The 20,989-nt window shown below is 35.1% G+C and overlaps 1 protein-coding gene across 11 annotated transcripts in view; it reads left to right on the top strand.

Moving 5' to 3' along the window:
- Positions 1 to 20,989, top strand: part of PCDH7 (protocadherin 7) — a 419,547-nt gene that overhangs the window by 174,750 nt on the left and 223,808 nt on the right. For 5 of the 11 annotated variants that reach the window (XM_081812503.1, XM_081812505.1, XM_081812507.1 and 2 more), the window contains one exon: positions 17,593 to 17,809. The exons of 1 other annotated variant lie outside the window; for it this stretch is intronic. In XM_081812503.1, the coding sequence (XP_081668629.1) occupies positions 17,593 to 17,809 (217 nt within the window). Of the gene's footprint in view, positions 1 to 17,592; positions 17,810 to 18,249; positions 19,747 to 20,989 lie in introns of those variants that run through there. 5 more of the 11 variants (XM_081812506.1, XM_081812504.1, XM_081812509.1 and 2 more) reach the window with 2 other exon arrangements.

The raw sequence follows: 20,989 nt of genomic DNA, 5'->3' as shown, positions 1-20,989 counted from the left end.
TTGTTAAATTATTTTTAAATTAAAGAAGAGAATGGAATGAGATGGAATATGGATATATATATCCATATGCACTGCAAAATGCACTGCATGAAGTAAAGGAAAAAATTGTTATATGATACTTTCCTTTCCTGTGTGTGTGTGTGTGTGTGTGTGTGTGTGCAGGATAAGAATGTGAAACGTGTTTCTTACTATTGGTAGTGATCAAAAAACAAAAAAGAAACTTTGAAAGCCACTACCCCAGGGTTCTCTTACACTACAGATTTTGAAAATGCCTATCTAGAACAATGCAAATTCCCAGACATTCCTATTTCATCCACTTTGAATATAGTGAAACTCACTTTATTAAAGGGAAGGCTTTGAGACATTGTAGTATTTCAGATTTTACAGTTTCAGATTTTATAAATTATTTTTACTTTGACTTTCCTGACATGTGTATTTTGTACAGATGTACATTTTTTATTGTTTTCGTTTAAATAATCACCCCTTGCTTAATGCTCCAGGCCTTTATTACCCCCAGCTCCTTAGAGTTAGATAACAATATGCAGATCCTTCCTGTAAAGCAGATCCCATCTGAGCCTGCTCTCTGTGAGGTAGGCTGTCTGGCATCTGCAATCGCTTTCAGTTAGGCCTTCCAGCCAGTAAGAAGCAATAGCATGTCTGCCAGGACAAGGCTTAATCATCGGGTCATTTCCAAGATGTCTTTTTTTGGATTTGCCTCTGAATTCTGTCTCCTTAACTTCTCCCAGAATCTTTCTAGACTAAAACCCACTTGGCTATGACTCTGTACCCTGCTGTCTTTTAACAACTCCTCACCGCATGCATTTGTGTGTGTGTTGCGGGGGGAGAATGAGGGGGGCCATCAATGACTGCAGTTCTTAGTACTGTTTTTGTTTTTTTTTAAGATTTTATTTATTTATTTGACAGAGAGAGAGATAGCGAGAGAGGGAACACAAGCAGGGGGAGTGGGAGAGGGAGAAGCAGGCCTCCCGTGGAGCAGGGAGCCCGATGAGGGACTTGATCCCAGGATCCTGGGATCATGACCTGAGCCGAAGGCAGACGCTTAACAACTGAGCCACCCAGGGGCCCCATTTAGTACTGTTTTTTTCCATAACTAAATTTCCTGGTAACCGGTGGTCCTGACTACCTCTTTATTGCTTGCTGTGAGGAGCATCTCAGTGTTAACCATGATAATGGTGATGTTCATAACAACTGTAATACTGATAAAACAAATGTGGCAAGTGTTTTACATGGTTTATATCAGTGATTCTCAAAACTTGATGTGTGTCACAATCATCTAGATTGTTTGTTAACCCAAATGACCAGATTCTCTGGTTGTGCGGCAACAGGCTCTTGAGTACTTTTGAGCAATTTCCTCAGTGATTGCCATGCACGCAAACATTAGGACTCACTGGATTGTCTAACTTAAATCTCTTGGCTATACTCCGATGTAAGTGTTCCTGGTTTTCTCCCACACTGGAGGTTAGGAACTGAGACTTAGAGGAATTAAGAATCTTGCCTTATATCATAGAGCTCATGAATGGTAAAGCCAGCATAAGCAAAGTAGAGATCCAAGAAACACTTCTGAATTGCTATTGAAATGAGAAAGTTTAGGTATCAACTCCCGGTCCAGTGCTATTTCCAGTTGAAGGAAGAACAGGTGAAATAATTGTGATTTGAAGAGTTCAGTCTCCCTCCTCAAATTCTCCCAATCCTCAGATACACAATTCTTGAAATTTACACCACTTACGAAAGATTTTCTTCAGGCACCAAGTATTTTAGTTAGGTTAAGACACTGTGTTATCGGGGCTCCTGGGTGGCTCAGTCGTTAAGCGTCTGCCTTCGGCTCAGGTCACGATCCCAGGGTCCTGGGATCGAGCCCCACATCGGGCTCCCTGCTCTGCAGGAAGTCTGCTTCTCCCTCTCCCACTCCCCCTGCTTGTGTTCCCTCTCTCACTGTGTCTCTCTCTGTCAAGTAAATAAATAAAAATCTTTAAAGAAAAGAAAAAAAAAAAAAAAGACACTGTGTTATCTGAGAGGAACAATATACCCTCTATAAGGCAATACATAAATACTCTGGTTACCATTACCATAGGTATTCACAAATTAGTGCATGGAAATCACAGAACAGAGAAAGGGTAATTTGTCCACATGGTTGATGTGGTATATCAGCAGAATGACTCGAGGTATATGGGAGAAAAAGAAAGTGAAAGAAAAAAATGGCATAAGAAATGCTCAAAGAAGGAAAAGGTAGTAAAGACATGGTTTTAGTAATGCTTCATGATGCTGCCTAGTGATGACATTATATCTCAGGATTTCCTAGTCCTAAAAGAAGAATTAATATATAATTATATGGAAATAAAGTTATGGATAGCAATATACATTGGAAACATGATGATGAAAAATAGAGCTATCACCAGTCATACAAGACTAATTGCTAACTGAGTAGCAAAATAGGTCTTACATATCTCATGATAAGTGTAGAAAACTTCATAAAGATGAATTTTCCTGTATCTCTAATGGCATATTGGTCATTCCCATATTAACTAATAAATAAAACTCCATTAGTCATCTTGTTTCTGAATAAAGCCTTAAGTATGGCTGATTTTAATTACAAATTACTTTCTCTAGAATATAATATAGCTTTTAAAAAAATATTCCCCAAAGTCAAGAAAGTGAATGATAAGGAGAACTCATTTTAACTTTTTCTATAATCATTTTCAAACTGTAGGTTATCTGCCTCCAAAAGGATTGAGATATTTTATGATAAAACACATAACGAGACTATTAAAATAGAACTAGTACCTCAAAAGCCACAAAGAGAGAATAAGAAAATATACCTACCATATTTAGGCTTATAAATATATGGTAACTGAGTGCTGAGATTCCTGGCAGCCAAGGCAAATGGAAAGTAGGATGATTTCCCAGTGTTCTTTAGGATCAGATTGAATTGTTAATCCTGCTGACATAGATACTGAGCCCTATCATAAAATAATTTGAGGATGTAGTCCAAGCATAAATATTCTTTAAGTTTCCCAGGTAATTCAAATATGCAGCAAGAGTAGAGAACAGCTGACCTGTGTAGGACAAGGCAGGAAAGTTTATTGGACTTTAAAAAAAAAAATGACTTAAGCCCATATGGTGAAAGGTGAAGTACCTATCTTTTCCTTTACAAGTGGCTTAAATGTAACAATGAACTACTGGTGATGTCCAGTGGAGTTCAAATCTGAAATTACTGAGCTTAAGGAACCTGTGGAAAACCCTCATCAGAAGTGGCTGAAGTAGTTGACTTTATTCTGCTAAGGACTTGTTTTTTGTGTAGTCCTGGATTACTTTTAAGTTAGCTCATCTGGGACAAGAACCAGCGCTCTTGTCAATACATGCAGAAGTTTCATTGTCTGTTTATTAACTTCTTGGCATTCTGTCAAGGCCAGGCTATTGCTTGGTGAGTAAGAACCAAACTGTGGACCACTTAGCAACTGTGTGACTATAGACAAGTTACCTCCATGGGCATCGGTTTCCTCATTTCCTCCGTAGTGTTATTGTGACAATTAAATAAACTTTGAATGGACACATAATAAGCAATCAGGAAGTGTTAGGGAATTTCGATATGCATTTTTTAAAGATTTATTTGTTTATTTTAGAGAAAGAGAGAGAGCGCTCACATGAGAGAGCAAATGAGGGAGGGCCAGAGGGAGAGAGAGAATCTTCAAGCAGACTCCCCCACTGAGTGTGGAGCCTGATGCAGGGCTTGATCGCATGACCCATGATATCATGACCTGAGCTGAAATTGTGAGTCAGATGCTGAACCAACTGAGCCACCCAGGCGCCCCAGTCCCAATCACTATGCATTTTAAGTACACTTTATCAACTAAATCAGTAAGGAGGCTTTGCCTTCTTTCAACATGTTCCAGAAAATGTCTGCTACCAATTACTGTTTACCCCCTAGAAGTGTTTCTTTTTCTATTGATCAGTTGTTGCAGTGTGTAAGTCTCTTGCTCAGCTGTGTTTTACTTCAGGGTTCTCTGTCAAACTGGGCAAAGACAACATGTGCCATCCCTAGTTAATTCACAATCTTCCCATATAAGTAGTGGTCATTAAAAACCTGAAGTTTTAATTTTTTTAAAGATTTTATTTATTTATTTGCCAGAGAGAGAGCATAAACTGGTGGAGTGGCAGGCAGAGGGAGAGGGCAAAGCAGGCTTCCTGCTGAGCAGAGAGCCTCATGCAGAGCTCTATCCCAGAACCCTGGGATCCTGACATGAGCTGAAGGTGGAGACGCTTAACTGACTGAGCCACCCAAGTTTTAGAGAAAGAGAGAGAGAAAGAGATAGAGGTGCCAAAACCGTGTTGCTTCTCCCAGAATTTTAGTTAGCATATTATTGTTATTTCTTAATACATAGAATGCATATAATGAGATCCAAGGAGCAGAAGCATTGGTGAGTTAAACACTTTATTATACTATATTGTATTTTACAAACGATGGGTGCCCAAAGTGTTTTCATTTTGGCACTTCTAAAGTGAAAATTAAGAAATCATTGAAGCAATGTGTACAAAATGGCAATGTATATAAACTTGTGTGGGAGGAAAAAAGTCAGAGACTTTGAAAAAGAATTAGGTTAAAAAAAAGCAATGAAAACATTTTATTTTAGATATAGCTCACCAAGTATCTTCCAAATGTGAAATGTAAAAATGCTTCGAAAGCCAAATAGTAGTAGTAATAAAATATGATTGTCCTATAACATTATTGTCTTGTGGACTTGCTTCTTTTTCTCTCCTACTTAAAAATGCCCCTTATCCATAAGCTTAAGAATTCAATAGTATTTTCTCAAGGAAGTGGTAAATGAAATAAGTTGTTCTTGTGGCATGTAATATTAAAATTATATATAGCAAATATTGGACTATCTATGCTACATTCTCAAATTATGGCTAAAAATTAAATTCCTATATTTCTGACTACTTGCTGTACTATATAAGAATTCCTTTTGAAGCTTGATGTTAGGGTCAAGTTGTATCTTCATTTCCCTAAGGAGTCATGAAACACCAACATGCTTATTTATTATTTATTTGGTGAATTTATTTCTTTCCTTTCCTCTGAAAAGCTCAAGTTGTTACACAAAGAATTCATCCTCCTAAAAATGTTCTTTAATACACAAACATGAAATAAAGAGGAAATAAGAAAGAAGGTAGGGGTGCCTGGGTGGCTCAGTCAGTTGGGGGTCTGCCTTTGGCTCAGGTCGTGATCCTGGGGTCCTGGGATCAGGCCCCGCATCTGGCTCCCTGCTCAGTGGGGAGTCTGCTTCTCCCTCCCCCAGCTCATATATGCGTGCTCTCTCTCAAATAAATAAATAAATGAAAATCTTAAAAAAAGAAAGAAGGTAGCAGATAAGAGGCAATGTGTACAAATACAGTAACTACAGTTTGGCACCGGTTAGGATTTATTAACTCTTCCAGTGTGGATTACATGATTTCTTACAAGTTCATGGATTTTTTTTTAATGCCTCTATCAGCTCCCTAAATCTTTGGCCTATAGGCACAATTTTGGGCTCAATTCATCATGATCCTTTATAGAACACTCTACAGTGTAGAATCTGTTACACAGATGAAATTAGATCTTCATTGCAATGGGAGATTGTCATATGAAGTGGTTTTTCCTCAAATGTATAAGTGGACAGAGACCTAGTCTGCTTCATTTTTTAATTTGTTTTGTTTGGTATTGGTGTTTTCACTGTATTCAAAGAATAATAAATGCAAAAATAAGCCTAAGAAGATGATTTTAACATGTTTACCCTGACTGAACACTTTCAATATAAAATAGGCAACACAGTGTATTTGAGTGCTTTATAAAATAAGTATAATTATTAGAATGATGTGCTAATTCTCAGTGTCCTATAGGTGGGGTGATCCAGGAATGGAACACCTAGGCACATTTGAGGAGTCTAACCTCTTTCATAAAAGTGAAGCCTAAGTTTCCTATTGCTGCTGTGACAAATTGCCTAAAATTTGGTGGCTTAAAACTATGCTGATTTGTTACCTTATAGTTTTCAAGTTCAGAAATCCAAAATGGGCCTCCCTGGGCTAAAAGTCAGGGTGTTGGTAGGTAGTGCTTATTCTGGAAGCACGAGAAGAAAATCTGCTCCCTTCTTTGCTTCTAAGAGCTTCTAGAGGCCACCTGTATGACTTGGTCTGTGGCCCCTTCCTCTCTTTTCAAAGCTATCAAAGGTGAGTACAGTTCTCACACTGCATCATTCTCTTCTCTTTTTCTGCCTTTCCTGTCTATTTTTTAAGAATCTTTGAGATTACATTGGGTCCACCCAGGTAATTCAATATAATCTCCCTATCTTAAGGCCGGTTGATGAGCAATCTTAATTCTATCTGCAATTTTAAATTCCCCTTTGCCTTTCAGGTCACCTCTTCACAGGTTCCAGGGATTAGGAGGTGGACATCAGCAGGGTCCATTTCTCTGCCCACCACACACACTTCCACTGATTTTTCTAGAGTCATTTGACTTGTACTGAAGAATGAAAATTACCATACATTGGCCATTGAATACATTTTTCCTTATGGACACTGGTAGTTTCTCTTTTTACCCAAGTGCAGAGAAGTAAGATAAAACAAGTAAGCTGGCAGGAATGGCAGAGAAAATGGGTTCACCCAGGTAACAGAAGGTTCACCTGTATAGCAGAATATTCTGGCTCAAGAGTCAGGTTTCAACTCAGTTTAATAATTAAATGCTTAAGTAACCCTTCAGAGCTTTACTCCATTTGTCTGTCTTGACTCCTGTCAGACATTTTAATCCATCCAGACCAACAAAAGCTACTTAAGGGCACAAAATTCCATTCGGTAGAAAAGGAGAAGTAAATGTTTTTAAATGTATACATAGTTTCCTAAACAGATTCACCAGGTGCAGTTTGGGTGAAACGTCTATGGTGGAAAAGGAAAAAAGGAGACAATAATCCGGAGCATCTGTTTGAGTGCCTCTGAAAATGCACATTTTATTTTCATTCACTTCAGTTCGGGAGAATTGAGTCAGGCGCTCCTGAGGCAGGCTTCTCTCTGCGCTTCTAAGCTTCTGTGTATTTTAGGAGGTAGCTTTTGAAAGGCTATTTTTCATCTTTGTTATTGTTGTCTATTTGTTCATTTTTGGTGTTTTAGTAGCTGGAAACCTGGGCAGTTTTCCTGCAGTTCCCCTTGGTTCTTCAGCATTGCTCCCTTGAACTGCTACAGACTAACTCCAACTGCGTAGTATAAGACATAGGTTTATCTACCTCATTCAGCTGCTTCTGGAACTCCATGGGTGTGTAGAGTAGTCATGCAAAGCAACTGAGCGGCATGTGAACTGAGCTTTTGATGATTATCACAATAGCAAAAGAAAAGAAAAAGAAAAAAAGAAACCTCTGCTTGTATTCTGAGTGCTTTTGCGTGATTAATCTACACTTACCCAACCGAGCTTAATGCCTGAATTTGTAGCATGTAGATTTTTCAGCACAGTGGTAGGCACAAAGCAAATGCTTAGTAAGTCTTTGTTAGATTGAATGTCATTGTGAAGATAGCATTTTTCTCATTAGTTGCTTGTCAATATTCTCTTTTCCTAACTAGGACTCCCTCTGCTTTCCCACTTCTCTGTGAGTGTAAACATGGAAATTTACAAGGACTAGGTAGGGTCTCAAATGAAGTGGGAGGTGTAATCCAATCACGACCCAGCATGCTTTCACCATCCTATTTCGTACCAACCTTGCTAACCTCTGCTATCGGAATCATACATTTGAGAGATGAGTGAGATCTCACAGACTTTAGCACACAGTAGGAGCTCAACATTTTTTAAAAAGATTTATTTATTTTACAGAGAGAATGTGCGCGCATGAACAGGGAGAGGGGCAGGGGGAGAGGGAAAAGGAGAGAAGCAGACTCCCCACTGAGCGCAGAGCCCCATTTGGGGCTCAATCCCAGGACCCTGAGATCATGACCTGAGCTGAAATCAAGAGTTGGACTCTCAACCAACTGAGCCACTTAGGCGCCCTGGAACTCAACATTTTTATGTGGTTCAGTGAAGAAGGAATCACAAAAGAGGTGGTTTCAGAGGATAGGGAAGAATTAGGCAAACATATTCCATGGAGCTGACATTTCAAGTGAATGTTTCTACTTTTTTCACAAAAATGGTAAGCCTGAGGGAACCATACCATCTTTGTAACTTTTCATTAAGGTAATTGACTAAAATGTTTGATTGTTATGCGTATTTTTGTTCATGATCTTTATTGGATGAGTAAATGCATTCCAAGATGCATTAGTATTTGCCTGCAGTGTTCTAAGGAATTTCTTAATGGGTGAGCAAAGTCTACTTTAAAATCGCTGATTTCAACCATTTATTCACTGATCCAACACACCTATCTTCTTACAGTTTCAGGGAATTAAAGAACTGGAAAAGATATTAAATATCATCTGCCATAACTTCTTCATTTTAAGGTTGAAGATGCTAAAGCTAAAAGATTAGTCTTTTCCCCAGATTTCACACTTAATATCAGAGCCAGTACTTGAATCCAATTCTCCTGATTGCCCAGTTCAGAGTTATTTCCAAAAAGGACAAGAAATATCAATACATGTTAATAAATGACAATTGAATATAAACTATCTTCAAGGCACTGTCATTGAAACAGAGGTATAATGGATAAAGTGTTTATGAGGACTTGACACACTAGTTGAAAAGTCCACAGTGACATTTAAAAATATTACTACAACAGAAAAGTTGTATTTTTTACATTTAATTTTTTACATTTGTATATGGTTGAAAAAATTTTAAGTAACATTTCACAGAGTGGGAAAATGAAATGAAATTCATATTTCCATTTCCATAAAGTATTATTAGAATATGGCCATACTCATTCATTTATGTGTCTTCAGTGGCTCTTTTTGCACTGTAACAACAGAGTTGAGTGGTTGTGCCAGAGACCTATGACCTACAAAGCCTAAAATATTTACTTTCTGACCCTTTACAGAAAAAGTTTGTTAATCCTGGGCTAGGATTAATAGAAGTCAGCAAATAGAGCAAAAGATAGGTCAAGCAATTGTGTTGGCAATATGGAGGATCCACAATTTGTGTTTTAGAGCATAATATCTATTTTCAGAGTTTCAGAAAAAAAGATTTGCTTTCATTTACTAAGAATTTTAGGCTTTGGCTATTCTGCTTCCTGATATTTTTCATTATGGGTGAGAAATAAGAGACCCGCTTGTATTTTAAGGCTACAGTAGTTCTTGCAGTAAATACTGAAATTCATTATTTTTTTTTCATTCCCCAAATCAGAATATAATATGACCCATGTAGGGATGACATGAGGAGAAGTGACAGCATAAGTAAAACAAATAGAACTTTTCCAGTCCATAGTGGCTACTGTTTTAATACCGACGGTCATTGTTCTTTTGCAATATTTAGTATTTTGCAATCTACCGGACTAAGAACTATCAAGTATCATCTGCATTCTTAGTTTTCTGTGGAACAAATAATAATGTCAAACATGAAATTGCATACAAGTCAAAAGAAATAAATACAGTTAGTTAACTTCTCTTTCCCTAAATGAGTGTTTTAATTAAATAGTTCAAGTGTTTCAACATGTTTCTTTTTAATATCCTTTCATCTGCTATTGACTTGAAAGAAAGAAAAACCGTTTGAAGTATGGAAAAAACATTGAGATGTGAGCAAAGTTTAAAAAGTTTAAAAGACCTGATTAAAGTTTGTTTGAAGGTCCTGCCAGATGTACTCCATCTAAAGCACCATGGAATCCTAGATACGTTTGTATGGTAGCCACTGACGTCAGCTGAAAATGTTTTCAGACTAATCAAGTACCTGTGCCTTTGCAAGAAAAGATCTCACAGTCTTAGATAGATCCTCTTTAAAAATAAAATGTAGTGTTCCTTATGAATGCTGCAATGTTCTGCTCCATGACTGTTTCAGTGCTTTATGACTGACAAAGAGAGTCATTAGAAGTCCGTTTGATGGACGTAACTAAGTGAATTGGAAAAAATAAAAAAGTCTTTTCAGCCCATTCAGAAATAATTGATGTGACTGAGACAGCTGTATGTGAGTTCCAGATAAGGAGACGATTTATGAAGAAGCTATTGAAGCTAAAAAGGAAGGTGCAGATTTAAAGTTCTCAATAAAGTTGTCTTTAAGACACAGAGCAGTATTCAATAAGGAAAGAGATTTAACCTGAAGTTCTTTCCACTGGCATCTGTAGGGTCCTATCCGCTTGCAAATAAAATCCCCATAAATGTGGTGTCACTAGGTTATAAGAAATGAACTCCAAGGGAAAAGTTTCTGCACTCTTACCCCAATGCTGTGTTTTTCCTTTTACTGTAAGTAGTGAATATAACAAGATATTCCCGAAGCTCACCTCCATGGTTTTCCCTTTTCTAAAATTGGCCACTGTCCGATCAAAGAAAACACTAAGTGTTTATTGTGCGGGTTTTAACTTAGGAGATTTTGCTAATGTAGATAGAAGGCAAATATTTTTAAGTGTGTCTGATTGTGGGACATCATCTGTGCTTTCATGGTATGGTAGTCACCTTTTTAATCAATCTAACAATTAAGAATGAATAAAAATAAAAATTTTATTACTATCCATATATTTGTGAATATGCATGCGGTCTCTGTTGCTTTTCTTAGAAACTACCAATGGACTTTCTCATGAAGATTTTTTTTAAAATAGGTCACACCTAGTAATGTCATATATATCTGGCAGTGATTGTATTCTGAAAACAGAATAGCATATTAATTAGTTTCAAAATTAATTTTCTCAAAGTTTCAGGTTATAAAGAATACATGTTCTTTTGTCAATACTTTCAAAAAGATGTGATTTGATAGGTCTTTAAAATTTAAAAAAAATAATGAATTTGCAAGATAAAATAAAAATGAGGTAGTTATCATACTTATAGTAAAATGTGACATCAGCTTTCTAGATAGTTAAAAACTTTTTTAGAAAATTGCTTCAGTCCTCTCTCTTATGAATGTGAAATGTATTGACTTGACCTCCTTTGAACCCTCTGAATAAGAGCAGGATGAAATCTGGTGGTAGTTCATATTTGAAGTAGAAATTATGATAACATCTCATGGGACCTGTAAGCCTGTTAGACTGCCTAGGTTTAAGTTTATTGTTTGGTAATTTGTATTATCAATTAAGCAGATACAATTTTATAAAAAAGAATAATGAATCAAATGCTCACCACATTTTCCCCTCATGAATGCTTTACTCCTTGTAACAACATCTTTAGAAAATAAGCCTTATTCTATAGCCAAAATATAGTCTAACTCCTTTCCTCATCAAGCAGGCGATCTTTCTCCTAATCCTAAATATACTGATGTATCAGTTTTAGCATCTGTTCACATTTTCCAGAAAAGAAAGTATCAAAAATATTAATGAGCAAATGTATTTATTGATGTTACATTGCGTGCCCCGCAGCACCTGACTTAAATCTTTATTTCCTGTGTTTGTCCTTCCCAGTCTGTGGGGTTAATTTTATATGGAAATGTTAACTGCATTCACACATCTCTTACCAGGGGCTCATGAGCATTTCCAATGAATAGGGGAGAGAAGAAAGAGGCAGCCATTCTGGGCCCCCCACAGCAGGCGAATAGAAGATAGAAGACATCCCCATTAACACTTCTGCTGATTTCCCACGTGAACTGTAGGTTTTCAGAATAAAAAGTGAATAAAATTATACAAGAATGGAGAATGCTTATTCTAAGTCTATAGGACTTTAAAGCAATGCCAACTCGGATGTACTTAAATCAGCTGGAGCCTGGGATAACAATGAAGATACACTTAATGCCCCAGGAATTGTATATTATCTGGAGTTACCATTGAATATATTTGTAACAACCTCTAAAATATCTGAAAAGTCCCTATAGTAGGGTGTGTCTTCAAGTGAAACTCTTCTCTGTATCATAATGGGGACAAAAAATAGTTGATAAATGCCATTCCAAAATAAGTGACCGTAGAGATATTCATGCCCAATCGATGGTTAGATTCAAATACTTTTTGAAGAACTGGTGTTGTTGTATGTACATATTTGTTTTACAAATAACTTGAATTTAGAACAATAAAAGCACTGCATTAACAGGAGAACTAGGCTTGAAATTTCATATGAATTTTTAAAATTCCATTTAGAAACTTGGTGAGTTACTGAGCCAGCTTTATATTAAACAACAACAACAACAACAACAACAACAAAAACACAACAGAGAAGGAAAAAAAAAAGCAACCTAAAACATAATGGGAGATATCGCTTTAGTTATATAGCTGTGGCCTGAGGTATGATATCTTTTATAATATATGTCTTTGAGGGACCTTAAGGCTCTTTTTATAAACTATCTCATTATTTCTCAGAGAATTTAAGTTAGTTAGGGGCAGGTATCATTAACTTCATTTTACAGACCTTGAGCCTAAGGCACAAGAACCAAAGGTCAGCTAACTTGTCTTAGGTCAATAACGAATCTATAGTGTTGTTTGAAATAAAATTCTTTCCTTTTTCTATTATTTCTAACATACCATTTTTTTTCTCATTACACACACACACACACCATGCATGCACTCAACATGTTTTACTGTTTACCTGACCTTTGTAATTTTATTTTTAATTTAATTTCTCTCTTCATTCTTAGTTTACTTATGTTCTCTGATTTCATTCATTCCCGGTGCACCTTATGTTATGAGGCTTTTTGCTTGTATCTTCAAATATTTAGCTTAAAGCAAATGTTTTCAGTAACAATGAAGAAAGATAAAAATGAGCATAAATAAATAAAACTCTTTACACAAATCTTTTTCTTTTTAACTGTAATCCTACTTCTCTCATGTCATGTTTTAAAAATTAGTAGTCTGTCCCCACTTGCTCCATTTCCCCATATATATATATATATATATAAATTGATCTTTTACTTCCTTTACTCTAATCTCATACAATTATTCTTCACAGTTTAGAGATTTTAAGGTAACAATGACCTTCTAATGGATGAATCCTATGGGCATATGGTAGTCATAATTCTTCTCCATATCTGTGATGCCTTTGATCTATAGGATTTTCTTTCTTTCCAAAGATGATCTGCTTCTAATCCTTCCAAGTTTCAAAAGTGATCTGGTTTTCTTATCCACCCTCTTGTTTTTTTTTAATCTTTTGCTGCTGGCCCCAAATATGGAAACTATAACTGATCCCTCAAAGATATGTTTTCTATCAAAATTCTTTTAGAGGTCTCAACCCACAACTCCCTCCTTTGCAATGCCTACCCTAAATCCTAAGCAGGTTTCATGGCACTTTGTTATATCTGTTTCATTGGAAACCTAATCATATTCTATATTATCTGTTTTTATATACCTATACAATTTTGAATTTCTTAAATTTGTGGAACCATTGTTGGGACATCCTCGAAACCCTGAGACATAGTGAATATAGAACAAATGTAGGTATGGTGAAACAATGTCTAAATTCAAGCAGCCATACATTATAATGGCCTCGCTGCCCATTGCCATTGCTGTTTCTCCAAAGTTCACTCTTTCTTGGCATAATTCTCTGCCTCCAACATTTCTTCTTCCTACTCTTTTGCACAAAATTGTTACATCACATCTTCAATCTCATTCATTCAATTAGATCATTCATTTGCCTCCCTAAAATCTTTGATTACCACTCCCTCTTGTGTATAACTGTCACCTGTTTTCCACGCACAATCTTTGGAATTCTTTTCTTGAATACCCTTTCTTGCATTACTTATTTACTTTTTGAACACATCTTCACAATTTCAAAGTGCTAGAACGCTGACACTCTTCTCATCCTCTTGTGCCTTTTCCTCTTTAAGGAAGACCAGTTTGTCTTTGCACGACAAGAAATCATTTATCACTCTGGACAGAAAAATAGAAAGCTCAGATACCCCAGATCACTACAGGTCTTCATGTCCATACTTTTGCATCTCAAGATGGAGACATGTTTCTAGTTACTCTCCAGGGAAACACAATCCATGGACATTTAAGGGACCACCTGGCATTCTGGGACAGTTTTTTTTTTTTTTTGACTGCTTTCAGTTGTAGGGTTTCTCCTTCCTCTCTCCTCAGTGAAGTCCCTCTTCATTACCTGGAGGGACTTTACAAACTATTGATATCCAGTCCCACTCTGAACGCTAATTCATTGGGTTTAAGTTGAAACCGTGTGTTGGCTTTGTGTTTTTTCACAAGTTCTCTGGGCCATTCTAAGGTACATCTAGATTTAGGAATACCCGCTTAAACCACTCTACTTCAGAGTATCAGTAATTAACAAAGTGATAGTTAAATATATAATGCAAATCCATTCTTTCTGTCCTGTCACACAGTCAACACTCCTTGACATATTTAGTCAGCATTTCTGGAGTATATAAATAGTGTGAATTCTGTATCTTAACTTTTCTATCTTCTCAATAGACCCAACCTGATGATGAATGATGGTACGTAAATACTTGTCTGTCTGCCCATCAATCTGTCTCTCTATCTCTACTATCTATTATCTATTATCTATCTATCTATCTATCATCTATCTATCTATCCATCTATCTAGTTTTTATGTCTGATTTTCCGTTGGAATCAAAGCTTAAGCCTTGTGCCAATGGATTTACCTTCAGAATTTAGGATTCTGCACTAATTTGTTCACATTGCCAACTTAAATACTTTGCCAGAAGAATTTTGTTTTTACAAAATTATCAAAATAGAGCTTGAGATAGTAATATAATGCTGATATTATATTGTTGAATTCTAATGGAATATTTTTAAATGTGGTTTAAAAAGATGGGGTTTTTCATTATCCATTGTGTGATGCTCTTTATTTTGGATTTTTATTGTGAATTATTTTTATTTCATCCATTATGTTATTTTTTTAAAAAAGCTTTTTATACAAAATGAAGCATTCATGAATCTAAATATTTGTTATTATATAAGTAGATCTTAGTATTTTACATTTGTAATACCTTTTCTTTCATCATTAAATTTAATATGTAACCTAAAATAATTCATGGAAATTAAAGTACAATCAATATAGGGTAAGAAATGAAGAAAATACACAGAATCATAGAAGTTGTAATACAGTACATGATAGAAAGATAATTATTTTATTTTTGACATTTTTCATTGCAAACATAGCCTCTCACCTTTGTGTTGTCCTATTACTACTTTTGGTGGAACCAGCATTTAGTTACAGATTCAGCGTTTCCTACCTTCAGCTAAACATCACCTTCTTTTCTACTTTTTTTTTTTTTTAAGATTTTATTTATTTATTTGAGAGAGAGAGAATGAGAGACAGAGAGCACGAGAGGGAAGAGGGTCAGAGGGAGAAGCAGACCCCCAGCTGAGCAGGGAGCCCAATGTGGGACTCGATCCCGGGACTCCAGGATCATGACCTGAGCCGAAGGCAGTTGCTTAACCAACTGAGCCACCCAGGCGCCCCTTTTCTACTTTTATATCAAAATGGAACAACATTTCTCATAATTTCTTACATACTTTCCTTTGTCAATTTATTAGTACAAAATATGTATTTCTGTATTCGTTTTGATCTTTCCTCTTGGGTTAATGAAGACTGAGCTAAAAGATTTGAGAATCATTAAAGCAGAATCAAGAACAGCATTTGACTTTCCTCTCTCTCTCTCTTTCTTTACATGTATATATTAACCCATTGCTGTCTTGAAGTGATATGTCTGAATGACTACTGGAGTTCTTTCCTAAATTCAGCATTGTTATTTAAAGCTCATTGTTCAGTAGTATTTACTAGCATTTTCTTTGTGCAGAACAATGTGGTTTTAGGAAACTACCAGCAGCCTTGTTTCTGAGATGAGACTGAAGAGATCCAGATATTTTGCTAGGAGTGATAAAGAGAAAAAAAATTTAAAAGAAAATATGTGCACATAAGATAAAACATAGTAAATACAAATTGATTTCTACATTTACTTATATATATGAAATATCATACTATTGTAAAGAAATGTGAGAATTATTACTGAAATAAGAGTAATGTTCCTAGAATTTATTGCCAGTAAATTTGGGGCCGTGATGTGTATACTGTTTGTACTAGAAATATTTCATAATTGTTTTACTACAGTTCCAATTCAGTTAAACATTATAAAGAAGAGAATGTACTTTAAATGTTTTTCCTTTACAATAGGATTCAGCGGTTTTAAAAGTTGATTTTGAACTAGAATGAATAATAGAATTTTATAAAGTTTGTACACTCCAAATAAGTACATGGAGAATAAGGTACTGAGTTAAAAATGCCAATAATGGCCAGTCTTCTGAGACAAGGTAAAGGGAAGATTTGCAGAAGCATGTGTTTGTCTGTAGCAAAACCAATTTATAAATTCGGGGGAAATTCCATAACTCTTTGTAGCTTTTCCTTTAATAACCTACATGTGTAGATTATCCTTAACACTTAAAAAATCATACTGTTGTGACTAGTAATTTGTACCATTAGTATTCAAGTTATAAAAGGGCAAAAAAGGTTTTTTACCTTTCTCACTATTTTCTGGCAACATTAGTTTTATGCTTTGTATTAAAAAGAACCAGTCTGAGTCATATGTTTAAAAAATACATTTATGCCGTTTTCAAATCATGCAAGAGTTTTTAATGGATACAACTATTGCCAAGAATAATCTCAGACAGATATTACAGAACCTTTTTGTATTGTTTTTTTCCCAGTTATTATGTATGTGACACTATCAATGCATGAGATTAGTTTGTTCCCTGAATGAGCCTAAAGTTTTTAATTTATGTAGTAGTTACAATAATCTGTAAATTCCATACATAGTAAATCTTCAGTGCAGCCAATTTCAGTATCATAGTAAAATGTGGATAAAAATATGCAACACTTTTAACATAAAATTTAAGGACGCTACATGATGTAAATTTTTGTTTTTGAACAAACTATAAACAGTCATAGTAAATGCATACTTTTTGGTTTATTTTCTGTTCTCTGGTTAAAGAAATGTTTATTATTTTAATACCACCCTTATAATATCAAGGTCAATAGGTTAATATTTCTAATATGACTAAAGTAAGAAATGCATTTCTATTTCCCAGGACTGCATCTAAATTCTTATTTATCAGTTGTACCTTTAATAGTTTAAGTCACCTGCCAGAACACTCATTTTAAAACCATTATATCACATAGACAAATGTTTTAAAACTGAAGTTTTTAAAAATGAATTCTTACGATGATTACTTCAATATTTATTGCCTTCCAAATCGGTGACTTGTTTTTATAGAGTCTATTTGTGAAAAGCATACTGGAAGTATAGACTACAGAATAGAAAAAGGTTGAATATGTGGTACTCACATAGATTTAAATGTGTGTTTTAGTGAAATTGCCGTTTTCTTATCTCTGTTTCAGAAGGTGAATTTTCCGGTTTTTTTTTTCTTTTCCATAATAAAATCTAAGTTCTAGGACTTGCCTCAGATAATACAGTTAACCAAATAGCTTTCAACGTCTCTAAGCATTTTGTATTGAATTAATCGTCGGTCCTTGATGTATGTAATGTATGTGTTTTTTAATAAGATCATTTACAATCTTATATTTTAGTGACATTCAGAATCTTTTCTCTTGCAGCCGTTTCGTAGAGTGACGTTTTCTGTTGTGAGTCAGCCTCAGGACCCACATCAGGGGTCACTGCAGAGTTGCTATGACAGCGGGCTGGAGGAGTCAGAGACACCAAGCAGTAAGAGTTCATCAGGGCCAAGGCTGGGTGCCCTTCCACTCCCAGAGGACAACTATGAAAGGACCACGCCGGATGGCAGTGTTGGTGAGGCAGAGCATATGGAAAATGGTAGGGGCAAACACAGCATCCACACACATAATCACGCTAGCGAGCCATAATGAGTAGACTCGTGAGGCTCAGTCTAAAACCCAACTAAAATAGCTGACACTAGAACTATGTTACCTAAAAAAAATAAATATGTGCTCAAGGACAGAAATGCCAAATAAAGGAACATAACCTTATAGATAAAATCCACCAAACTTGCACCATCATTTTAAAACAGCCTGTCAGAAATAAATACATTTCCAAATAAATCGGAGTAGTACCTGCTATGAAAACAAACAAACCTAAATTAATTCATAATACCTAAACAATAGCAACTGAGAAAGGTCTTGTGTTACTGTTTTCTTCTACTCATTTTTGTCATGCAACTATTTCTTCTACTTCAATTGTCCAGCCTTTAGTGAAAGGAAATGACAATAAACACACCTTGCTCTTTCTTTTCCTAGGTATTTATCAGAGCATTTGCGAGCCTCTCCTTTTGAGTGATAGATGAAATGGAGTCAAACAAGGAGAACAGTGTTATCTTATTCTCCAGAAATATATCGTAAATACTATTAGAACTCCCCTTTCATTTAAGTATGCATCGTGTTTTTTTTTTTCTTCTTCTCATTTTTGTGCAAGGGAAAGGGAAAAAAGCAAATTTTAGGACTCTAGGTTCCTATCCTGTTGTGAAATGATTCTCATGAGAACCACAACAATTGGCCTCCTATACACTTTCTTTTAAGTTATAAAGTTAGATTGCAAATAGTATTTACAAGCCTTTTCACGTTTGTTTATGTTCCCCCAAACAATTAAATGATGTACTTTTTTGGATTTCAGGTTATAAGTAAATGCTTGAGGAGTAGGTTTGTGTGAAATAATGGAATGGTAAAGTTCATACTAATTTTATTATTATTTCAAGTATAAAAAGAGATTTGGTTATATGTAGGGGAAGGAAGGGGAAGCGCACACATTTTATCTGTAGCGAAAACTCGAAACGGATTTGTTTTTCACCATCCCATCCCCCAAGTGAAATAAGACATCCTAACTTTTTGTTATGTACCAGTTTCTTTAGTGATGGTATGCAAATAGAGCATATTAATGCAGGAAAATCTGATTTTTTTCTCTAAGTTTACCTATGAATATTAAAATCCAACCTTAGAGAGTGATATAAATGACCCCGAGTGAAATTACGGCTAAACTAAATCATGTTAAATAATTATTTTTCCACATTGTTATCTGGGTGAGAAGATATGATATCAGGGTCGGATGATTGATATCACTCTTGATTAATAATCCAGAGTTCAAATGGCATTTTGCCTTATAGCATGCTTATCTGTGTGTATGGTGGTGTATGCTTATGTGGATGGGAGTCTGATGTGGTTTTTAAGAATTAAGTTCTTTTAGTATCTATTTAAATGACTATAAAAATTTTGGTATGAATTGCATTGCTGATGAATATATTTCTAAGGCAAATATGTTTGAAATGCTTTGCACAGAAGTAAAAACTAAAATACTATAATAATATTATACATACACACACACCTAGGAAGGCAGGATTGATCTAATCTAAGGACATTCTTATACCTGTGATTACCTTTTGATGATATACTTTTATTTGTGTTTTAAAAAGTATCTCACAATAAACAACATAATGTATAATTAAGGCTTGATTTTTGGATGTCAGCTGTATTAACAGAAAGGACTTGTATCATTGGCAATATAATCACATTTTGATGTTATTTTTCTGTTTTTCGAGTTTAAGGGGATTCAACACCTTTAAAATAAGTAAGAAATGACGAGTAATAAGCATAATTATATATGGCAAACACATATCGGTTACTTTTTAGGAAACACACATGGAAAACTTAACAGGTGAGCTTGTTAAGAAACTAGAAAGTTTGCTGAGAAACATTTTCCAAGTAAGGCTTTTAGTTATTTTTTATAACCATGTTTTCAGTCTTGTCAACAACAAAGATTATCATAATAGAACTGATTTTTCTGATTTTGTATGTGACTGACACTTGAAATTCAGTTTTATATAATCAGTTGTCATCTGCTGTGATTCATGTTAGCCCTGATCTATAGGTAAGGACAGGAGATGTGATTCACTTTGGGTGATCCAAATGTAGCAGTTGACATTTGAATAAGTTTTGTTGGGTCCAAGTTTTCAGACTACTATCTAGCCATAAAGTACAATTGTATCGCTTGAATTCTGGTAATTTCATCTTCAAGATTAATGGATCATTCTGACATAAATAGAATGGGAATTGAAACCTGTCAAGTATTCATTTGTCACATTTAATTGGAATCCAGGTAATCTGCAGCGTTTTACTTGGTTAGGTTTTAATCAAGATTTGTATTGGATTTTCCATGAAAATACCATTTTGGATGCTGTCCTACTTCCTAATTATTATTACCTCAAATATTTTCCTTGCATTTTAACCTATGTGAAACAATGCAGTTATAACTGATATTTGGATTAACTTCCATTGTAAAGTTTAGAAGATAATTTCCAGTGCAATAATATAACATCCCAGTGTCATGATGCTACCTGGGTATACGTTAGAACAGCTAATGATGAAAATAAGTTATCACGAAGTAACTAAAAATAACTAAAATACCTAAAAGGAAAATTTAAGTAGATAGGCAGTGAAATGCACTTATGTTTTACAAAAGCTTTTATTTACTTCCTATACTTTAGCATAATAAACACAATTTCATGAAGAAGGCCTGTGGATCAATCAGCTTTATAATAAGCTTTATCCCACATTCCAACCCACCTTACTGCCAAATGATGAATGAGGTTTTATTCTCTTATTAGCTTAGGAAAAAGAATACACTGTAAGAATCAACGTAATTTCATGAAACCTGAATCTAATAATTAGAATGAGACCCACCATTTTAATAATTTCAGATCCGGGTATTTACATCCATGGGTCTCTGGAAAACAGTAATGGAAATTATATCATTAAAAAAATTTCAAGAATTTTTTAATGAATTATACATTAATTCATAAAAAACATGACTAATATATTTTTCTTTGCTCTTCATGAATTATTATCAATATTATGATGATTTCATGTTGATCTTTTGATAAGATTGAGGAAATTGGTTATTTATTATTTCAATAAAATACACCTAGTGGGACAGGATATTTTATTTTATTATTTATTATGGGGGGGCAGAGAGAGAAGGAGAGAGAGA

The sequence above is a fragment of the Leptonychotes weddellii genome, chromosome 2 (assembly GCF_054177405.1).
Source record: "Leptonychotes weddellii isolate Sample4059 chromosome 2, ASM5417740v2, whole genome shotgun sequence".
Taxonomy (NCBI): Eukaryota; Metazoa; Chordata; class Mammalia; order Carnivora; family Phocidae; genus Leptonychotes; species Leptonychotes weddellii.
This window is presented reverse-complemented; position numbering and strand designations above follow the sequence as displayed.